Source organism: Lolium rigidum, chromosome 3, assembly GCF_022539505.1.
Source record: "Lolium rigidum isolate FL_2022 chromosome 3, APGP_CSIRO_Lrig_0.1, whole genome shotgun sequence".
NCBI lineage: Eukaryota > Viridiplantae > Streptophyta > Magnoliopsida > Poales > Poaceae > Lolium > Lolium rigidum.
In genome coordinates, this window is record NC_061510.1 from 146,673,111 (window position 1) to 146,682,737 (window position 9,627).

General features: G+C 53.0%; 2 protein-coding genes across 2 annotated transcripts; one reads left to right on the plus strand and one right to left on the minus strand.

Moving 5' to 3' along the window:
• The first annotated feature begins 239 nt into the window (after nt 1–239).
• Nucleotides 240–4,836, plus strand: LOC124698373 (protein IQ-DOMAIN 3-like). The gene is made up of 7 exons (XM_047230854.1): nt 240–660; nt 1,155–1,281; nt 1,368–1,688; nt 1,779–2,030; nt 3,820–3,960; nt 4,072–4,218; nt 4,333–4,836. The coding sequence occupies exons 2-7, from the start codon at nt 1,198–1,200 to the stop codon at nt 4,813–4,815; spliced, it is 1,428 nt and encodes a 475-aa protein (XP_047086810.1). The 5' UTR covers nt 240–660; nt 1,155–1,197; the 3' UTR covers nt 4,816–4,836.
• Nucleotides 4,837–5,492: 656 nt separating this feature from the next.
• On the minus strand, nt 5,493–7,349 carry LOC124698374 (probable diphthine methyl ester synthase). The gene is made up of 6 exons (XM_047230855.1): nt 7,200–7,349; nt 6,956–7,080; nt 6,587–6,816; nt 6,132–6,171; nt 5,902–5,993; nt 5,493–5,697 (listed from the first exon to the last, which is right to left on the minus strand). The coding sequence occupies exons 1-6, from the start codon at nt 7,347–7,349 to the stop codon at nt 5,513–5,515; spliced, it is 822 nt and encodes a 273-aa protein (XP_047086811.1). The 3' UTR covers nt 5,493–5,512.
• Nucleotides 7,350–9,627: the final 2,278 nt, after the last annotated feature.

A 9,627-nucleotide genomic window follows, 5' to 3' on the forward strand; every position in this document is an offset into this window, starting at 1 on the left:
GAAAGAGAATCATCCTCCGCCTTTGGATTAGTGCATGTACACAAACATAGCACATCAGGGACTATGTATGTAATGGTGTTATGTCTGTTGATCAGATCTTAAATCCATCCCCGGTGAACTGAAGCGCCCACAAACGACTTTGATCCATGCCTTAAAGCCGTGCAATTTGTGAGAACTTTCCCCTTTCTGCCTGCTTTTTTCCCCACCGCCCTTGTTTATTCGTCAAGTTGGCACCAGCTTGTTCGTACCTTTGCACACCTACATCAACCGATAGGAAAACATTGACGACTCCGGTTTGGGTAAAATAGCACATAAGTCTTCATTTCTTGCAGAATACTGACATCCCCTTTCCAGCCCTTGCCAATTCTGAAAGGACTATTTGCAAATGTGCCATCTTATATAGGAATTCCTATATATAAACAGTGGAGTCAGAGAGAGGGAGAGAGAGAGAGAGTTCTCACTTGTCACACATGTGGGGTTCTGGTTCTCTCAGACAGAAGAGCGTGACCAATTTGCTGGGTTCCCACTGGAATTTGGTTCCCACATGTGGCAAGCACTAGCTTGATTTGCCTCCATGAGACCCCTCTCTGCGCCATCAGCTCAACAAGAAGCTGCTGAGAGACAGGGGCGTTCTTGGATCACTCGCACAGCTCCCTACAGGTACTTGGAATTCACTTCCCTTTTGCTGACACGGTGATGTTCTTCATCCACATCTCCTCTCCTTCCTCCATATTTCTTCCATTTCTCAGTGTTCGAGAGGCAGTGTTCAGTTCAGATGCAATGTGAGCAGGTCTCTATCATGCTTGATAGTTTGTTTATTGTGCCCACTTCTAATTTGTCGCACCGAAACCCTCTTTCTGAAAATGATTCCCAGTTGTGGGCATTTCTGGCTTGATTTCGATCTTGGACAGAACAAGACAGGAAAGCGCAAACGCTCCACTAAGCGAAATCCAATGCGATTATTCCAGTTAGAATTATCCTTCTCGTCACTCGCACAGTGGCAGACACGGAGAGTGACTTGCGTTAGCAGCAAGGAGCCATGCTGAGCTTTAGCCAACATCGCCGTAGATCGTACGACTGTGACACATGATCTACCGCCGAATTCCCGGGTCTTTCTTGCTTGTATGGTAATGGCGACATGTTTCTTGCTGCAGACATTCCCTCGGTAGAGAGCGGATAGAGGTGTAATCGAGAAGCATGGAGAGGAAGAAGAAGGGGTGGTTCGAGCGCATCAAGCGGCTCTTCATCTCCGAGCCGAAGCCGAAACCGAAGCAAGAGAAGGTTTGCAGTTCTTGTGCTAATCTCGTGAATTTCTGGCAAATTTCATGGTGCTGACTACCTGACTGATCGGAAACATTTTTTTTCAGAAGGTGAAGAGCAAGCGATGGTTGCCGGGGAAGCTCAAGACGCAGCACTCGTTCGCGCTGCCGGCTCCAGAGCCGGTGCCGTTGCCGGTGCCGGATCAGAATCAGATCAGGCAGGCGGAGGAGGAGCAGAGCAAGCACGCGGTGGCTGTCGCGCTCGCCACCGCTGCGGCCGCCGAGGCCGCCGTCGCCGCCGCCCACGCGGCCGCCGAGGTGGTCCGCCTCACCGGGCCGCCGTCATCGGCTCCTCCGCGTGACACTGCGCCGTTCGGCCGTGATCTGTACGCCGCCGTGGCGATCCAGTCGGCCTACCGCGGATACCTCGTAAGTTCGGGGCAATCAGTTCTGTTCTGTTCTGACTGAAGCTGTCTACTGTAATTATTCCTACACTGTAATGAATGGTTTGTGCTGCAGGCGCGGAGAGCACTGCGCGCGCTGAAGGGCCTGGTGCGGCTGCAGGCGCTGATCCGCGGGCAGGCGGTGCGTCGGCAGACGGCGGCGACGCTGCGTGGCCTGGAGTCGCTCGTGAAGATCCAGGCACGGCAGCGCTCCAGGTCGAGCTCCGCCGACCACCATAACCACCACAACCCGGCCGCCGGCGCCTACGACGACGGCATGGACGCGCTGCTTCGGAGAGGCCGGGAGCTGTACGCCGCCGCGCTGCACGTAAGTGTCCCATCCTCCACTGGCCACTCTGACGACTGACGCCGCCACCAGCTCGATCGTCGGCTAGCCTGCGTGAATAGGACCCATCGGCCGGCGGCGAACGTGCGAATGATTAGCGACGCACATGCGGCTGCATCTGACGCATGTGGCAAAAGCCCCGGCGCGTCACGTCGATGTCGGCTCGACCTTTGACATCCATCGTCCTCTCCATCGATCTGGACCGGTAGCAACACGCGCGCGCGCGCATGCATGTGGGCTGGGGATGTTGGTGTTCTTCGTGGGTGCTGCGTTTATTCCTGCACTGCAACACATCACTCACTTGCGCTCCGGCACGTGGCTTGTCTTGTCCGTGGATCGATGAACAGTACTGGTATGTATTCCTGTGCTAGCGTAGAGCCAGAACGGGATGAGACTTGCCCGAACCAGTGCATTGCATGAAGTACGTATCAAGCTACGTACTCATGTACCAGACTAACCTCTACCAACTCTACCAACAACACACCCTCGCTGTAAAAAGCTACTAGTTTAGCGCGCGAGAGCGCAAATTGATGCTCCAACAAATGCTGTAACCGGTGCTGTAAAGTGAAACGTGCTGCAAAAGTGTTATCTCGTGCACTATATCTACCGCGCCGGAAAGAGCGCGCGGTACAAATCGCGCGCAGAAACAACTGCCCAGTTTTATAGATTCAAAATTTAGAGCTTCTGGTGGAGGTGAATATGGCCTCACGCGCGAAACAAGGATGGAACAAGCTGCAAAGTGCTTTTACAGTACCAAATTTTAGCGCGACTGTTGGAGATGCTCTAACAGCGAGCTGGTAACAATTATTCTATTTTGATAAATCTGACTCTGGGCAAAGGGATTAGCTAATTCTCAGCTAGCTGAAAACAAACTTCGTCCCCAGTTAAATCCTACACCATTTGATTTGTATTGTGATTCGTGTTAGTCATGAGTTGCAACTAGAATTTTGACATCATCTGACTGAGAAAGAAGTTAGTTCTCGATCGACTGAGAAATAGTCAAATCCCTGGGCAAAACTAATGGGTTGCATATTGTAAATCGATCATGATAGGGTATTTTTTGACAAATCTAATTCTTAGGTGAAACTATCTCACCCTTTAGCAAAACCATTTCGAAAACTGACTACTCCCTCCGGTTCATATTAATTGACTCTAATATGGATGTATCTAACTAAAATATGTCTAGATACATCCATATTGAAGTCAATTAATATGAATCGGAGGAAGTACTAAATTCATCGACAATGAGAATGGAGACAGAATTGTGTAGGTGGGCACCAATGCAACACGACGTTGGTGTAAGCCATGCGTAGGTCGGTACCAAACTACCAACGCAACACGCTGGTGCCAAGACACATGTCGCCGGAGTGATTCCGTGCTGCTTTTCCCTTCACCTCGACCTGCACAATTTCAGCTCCATTCTAAATGGTGCTAGGGTTTAGATTTGTTTGTAAAAAAGGAAAATACGTCGTAGGGCTCTCCTAAGTTGTAGGATAGTGCAGGTATGTATATACTGATGTGGTGAAAAGTGAGATCGCATATTTCGACCGCACGGCCGTGCCACTTGCCGCTGCGTCGGTCAGTGAATGAACTGCCGGGGGAAATGATTGAACCAAAGCCAAAGCGGCATAGTACCGCAACGAATAGTATAGTTTTGCTTTGCTCAGTGAATGAACTGTCGGGTTGGATGATTGAAGCAGATCTGCAGTGTACTGAAACGAATATATCTTGCTGTTGCTTTTCCTCATCTCGTGTTCTCGTGCGTGTGCAGGAGCAACATCAGCAGCAGAACAGCAGCAAGGGGTGGGACGGCAGCACCCTGTCCAAGGAGGAGATGGGCGCCTTGGTGCGGAGCAGGGAGGAGGCCGCCATGAAGCGCGTGCGCGCGCTGCAGTACGCCTCCCTCCAGAACGTAAAAACCTCTCTCACTGTCGAACATTACGTTCTACTCCGTACTACCGGACGCGCGAATGCACCGCGGCAGAGCTGACAAAGAAAACGGGTCGTTTCTGTGCCACGGCAGGAGAAGATCGGCATCAGGAGGCAGCCCATGTCGAGGGACGACATGGACACGCTGAACCAGCGCTGGAGCTGGCTGGAGGAGTGGGTCGGCTCGCACCAGCCCTTCGACAAGGACGTCCCCGTCGCGCACCAGTCACCCTGCAGGGACGTCGCCGTCGACGTCGTCACCTCCCACCGCCACAACCACCACCCACCACCACCTCGCTCCAGGGACTCCCTCGCCTGCCTCGACGACGACGACGACGAAGACAACGACGACGAGTCCAGCTACGGCGGCAGGCGCCTCGGCCACTCCTCCCGGCGCTCCTTCGTGCGCGCCAGGCGCACGCCGGGGAGAGCGTCAGACGTCGACAACAACGACGGGGCGTTGCACCACCCGTGCTCCCCGGCGTTCCCGGGGTACATGGCCTCCACGGCGTCCGCCAAGGCCAAGTTCCGGTCCATGAGCACCCCCAAGGAGCGCTTCGCCGCCGTGCCGTCCGACGCCTACTCCGAGCAGTGCTTCCCGTCCTTTGCAGACCGCCTCATGTCGCCGATCCCATCCATGTCGCCCATGCCCTCCATCGCCAGCGACATGGGCTTCGCTCGCTCCGGCAGGCCGCCCGTCGCGCAGCGGTCGCCCAGGGTCAAGGGTCCCATGACGCCGTCGAGGAACCGGTCCAGGAGGTCGCCCAGCCGCCACAGCTTCGGCTCTGAAGCTGCGCTGCACCAGATGCAGATGGAGCAGTACACCCCGATTCGGTAAACTGAGAGAGTTCTTTGCGATGTGACCAATGCTGCATCCCTGATACCTTGTTTGGCGGGGGGAACAAAATCATGCTCCGGGTCTGCTCATGTTTTTTTAAACTGGAAACCTTCTCAAACTGAGTTGTGCGAAAATGCAATATGGTCTGCAAACTTTTCAAATTACACATATGACATGCGCACATGCAAGATGGAAGAACAAGATAATAGTTCACTGATGATGATGATGAGTTTGCAGAGCCGGGTAATATTCTGATCAACGTTTGTGAATGAGTAATAATATGGTATCCCAAGGTGGTTTTACACCATCACATAGGCACAAGGCACGCGCATTGTAAATGATAATATTCAAAAGATGTTCACAACTTCACATGCGTCCACACTATTCAGTACAGGGCAAAATACAGCTGAACCCAGCTTTTGACAAAACGAGTATTCATCCGGTCGAGCAGTAAATTTCTAGTGTACACTCCTATTGTAGAATCGAGCAAACATTGATGATCCAACTGGTGGTCCATCTCCATCATATAGGGATCACGCATCTAGGCTACGAGTTCCTGATTCAGTAGCATAGACACAACTACACAATGAGTATGGATCCAACATCGGTGGACAGCGAAAGGTGTAAAGGTTCCTTTTAGATGACCATAGGTTTTGTTCATTGAAGGAAAGAGTGAAACTCACATGAAAGCAGATCACTACTTGATCATGTAGAACTCTAGCATCTCTTGCTCCACGGGATGTGTCTCTCCCACTATGATGAGGCAGTGAAGGGGTGCTCCAAAATCAACGTCCAGTAGTTTCTTCATGGGGCCAGCAACAATCTTCTGATCATCGCTTCCAAGGCGAGCTACACCCATACAAAGTGAATCTGGGCCATATGCTGGAAACAGACGGTCTTTCAGTGTCAACTTTGCAGTAAGATACAACTTGCTATAGTAAACGGAACATTTTAGAGCACTATTAAGAATATCTATGTTGCAGGATACTGATTGGACTGTGATAGCATATAAACTCTTCTGCCACAAAGAGAACGTATGAAAGAAGCCTAACTAGAACAAATAAGTTGAGAAACACTAGAATATACCAGATCCCCCATGCAGTTCCTCCACCTCCAAAAGCTGACTTATTGCAGTGTTGACAGTCATGAATCTTGGTGGTTCATAAACTTTCTTTCCTCTGAAATTGAACATCCCAATTAAATTGAATGGCAAAGACAACTCGCATTGCATCATAGAACCTTGAGCAAGTCTTGGGCGATAGAAATGTTGCTGTTCACCACAAGCTACTTCAAAGACACAAAGTTATGTAAATTACCTGCACAAGGACTCGAGTGTTGGCTCCTTAACACGAATGTCTGCATTGAATAATAGCACTGAAGTCATGAGAACAGCAACAATAATAGATAAAGTAATAGTAGTACGGGCACTAGTACTGAAAACAAGCTTGCCCCGTGTTCAAATCATCTGAATTATACCATAACATGCATAATGAACGATAGCAGGATCACCAGTTGCTGCGACGAAATTACAAGAAACAGTGACTATTAAATGCCTAGTAATGATGTATAGCCATCAGAATTGTATCTCACTCTCTTCAGGATATACAGATATACTGATCATGTATATGCATTTCATATGAAAACAACCAAGACTCCATACGATTTAGAAACAGTAAGACATGCCATATATCTACAACGTGTCCTATTGAATCTTAGAAAGCCTAGTGTTGACTGCTTTTTTTTTTGCAAACTTCTAGAAAGCATTACGAACCTAGCAGGCAAAGAGTGTGCAGGCCAAGTCGGCGACTGTTCTGAATTTTCTCATAGAAACTATCTGGCCTCCATGTCTCTGTGAAGAAAGGTATGGAGATGGTCTCCCCGTAGCGGTAAAGCTGCAATCCACAAATTCCGACCGCGTTCATGACGGACGCATTGTGAATAACCTTAACTTCCACCCCCATGTCCCTGGCCCGAACAACCAAATCAGTGTGGGTGGTCGCCCTGCAAAATTTCATTACAATTAGACACATATCCAAATCTCAGACAAATGAGCACGCACGCAAATCCAACACGCGTACACACACACCCTCGCAGGCAGAGCAAACTTAAACAATTGGAAAATAACAAAGCAAACCATTACCCGAACGGGTCTCCCACGACGAGGAAGGCGACGTCGGCGTCCTTGGCCTCGGTCAGCATCTGGTCGGCGCGCTCCTCCACCATCTCGCGGTCGGCGACCGTGATCTCCTTCCCGTACATCTTCTCCTGCAACGGAACGGGGCAAGAAAAGGGAGGTGAGCGGCGGCCCTAGCGCTGGCACGGCCGTGCAGACATTTGCGCGAGCAGGTTGTGGGCATCCAAGAAAAGAGATGGGAGGGACGCACGAGGTTGGCGAGCGAGGCGGGGTCGAGGCCGAGGGAGAGCAGGGAGGTGTAGGCCTCCATGTAGACCTTGGCGCAGCGGCGGACGGCGTCGAGCCCCCGCACCGTGATGTCGCGCTCGTCGCCCAGGCCGAGGCCGACTATGTACAGCATGGCGGCGGCGGGCGTTTGCCGTGTCTTCTCTACGCTGTGGTGGGTGGGGAAAGAAACGGGCGACTAGGACTGAAAACTCTGTTCGGCCCGTGGTGTCATTTTATTGAACTGCTGATGTGTGGGCCCGCCTAGTCAGACCTTAAATCTTAAGTTGTATGAAACTGAAACTTAAATCTGGAGTTCAGCAAAATTCGCTCTTTATGTTGCTCATGAGTACAAAAATGAAATGAACTGAATAGTCAAGTACAAGGATTACGTACTCTACTTTCATTTGCAAGGGCAAATTGTACTCAATCCCATTCTCTTTACCATCGAAGCAAGAATTTGATCGTCCACGAACCACTTTGATATCCCACATGCCGTGATTAAGTGCAGCCGCTAGTTTCGTGATTCAATAACACCTTACTTCCGTGATCTGAAACATAAATCTAGAGTTCTTTATGATAGCTTTACATGATCTTTAGACAAGCTTTGCTGGCTCAGGTTCACTGGGTGGATCCACCTAGCCCTCATGTACAAGTCACCAAGAATCAAAAAAAAAAAAAGGTGAAGCCTCCTCAAAATAGGTTTTCGCCCCGCTATATTAGAGCATTTCCAGTCGCGTCCCCCAAAGCGTCCTAAAACGGCGCTGGATTGAGCGTTTGGGGGCGTGTTTTGTTCGTGCCGCGTTTGGGGGACGTCGCTCTCCAGTCGCGTCCCCCAAAAAAAATCCCCAAATAAATATTAGTGCACGAAAATAAAGGTTTTCATTCAAATTTGATTATACATTACAAACTTTGAATGAAAATGGCTACATTTCATCTAAACCCTAGCCTACTGACCGCCCAACGGTGTGTTCGACGGGCCTGCCCCGTCATCGCCTCCCCTCCGCCGCAGCTCCTGCTGCGCGCGCCGCCTCTCCATGCGTAGGGCGGTGGCCAGACGCCGCTCCAGCAGGGCGTCGTCGCCTGCCCTTCCCTGCTGCGCCGTCTGGAGGGAGAGCTCGACGGCGCGTTGAATCTGCGCCTCTTCGCGGGCACGGACGGCGTCCTGGAGCTTCTTCTTCGACTCGAAGGACTCGCTGCTGATCGGCCGTCTCGTCCGAGTGTGGCCCGTCGTCGTCGGACCACTCGAAGTCGTTGTCCTCCTCCTCCGTCTCGACCTCCGTCTCCTCCTCCTCTACCTCGGCCTCCGTCTCCTCCTCCTCCACCTCGACCTCCGTCTCCTCCCCCTCCTCCTCCATTCGTGCCTCCAGGCGGGCCGCCAACGCGTCGGCCTCCGCCGCCAACGTATCCGCCCGCCTCCCCCAGGCCGCCTCCATTGCCGCCAGCGCCGCCTCCCGCTGATGGCGCTCCTCCGCCGCCAGCTGCAGCGACTGCTCCATTGACTCCCGCCACCGGCGCTCGATCGCCGCCCACCGTTCACGGTACAACGCATCCCGCACCTCGCGCTAGCGATGGCGGTCATCAGCCCACCGCTGGCCAATCTCCTCCGTCCGGCGGCGCCGCGCCTCTTCTGTCGTGGAAGCGTTGAACGCCGCAATGGTGTCCGCCCAGCGCCTCCTACTGCCACGTTGCTGCCGCCGCGCTCTCGTTAGGTGCGGGGTCAGGGGCGTAGAACGCCGCTTCTACCGCCGCGTGCGCCGCCTCACGCTGCTGGCGGGTCTGCTGCTCGAGTGCCTCCAGCTGGTGTTGACGATGTGCACACCAAGCCTCCATCCCTCGCCGCCACCGCTCTTCCCAGGCGGCGACGTCGATGTCGAACTGCGAATCCGGTGGTGGAGGTGCTGGTGGAGGAGACGGTGGAGGGAACTGGCCATCGCCGGGGCGGTTCATCATTGCGCACTAGTGGTGGAGGAGACGGCGGTGGAGCAACGAGGGCTGTGCTTGTGGCGGAGAAAGGGGTGCCGGCGGCTGTGGTGGCTGCCATTGAGTCGGGAGGGCCCTTTATAAACGCCGGCGTCGGGAAGAAAGCGCGGGAAGAGGCGAGAAGAGGCAGGAAGAAAGCGCGGGAACGCGCGGTGGCGTGCGAACACCGGCGACGTGTGGAGGCTGCATAGAACTGACGAGACGTCTCGCCTGCCCCTCCGTCGCCATTAAGGCAAAGATGCCGTCGTGTGTCACTGCGCGCGAATAACTTCCTTCGCGAGGTAGGCGACGGTTAGATTAAAATTCAATGTGCCGCTGACGGGTCGGCCCCGCGTCGCTTTACCTCGCTTTTCGTTGTGTCCGACGTGCCCCGAGCGTCCCCTGTGGGGCGGGGACGGCCTCGGGGCGCCGAACACCGTATCGGGCCGCAC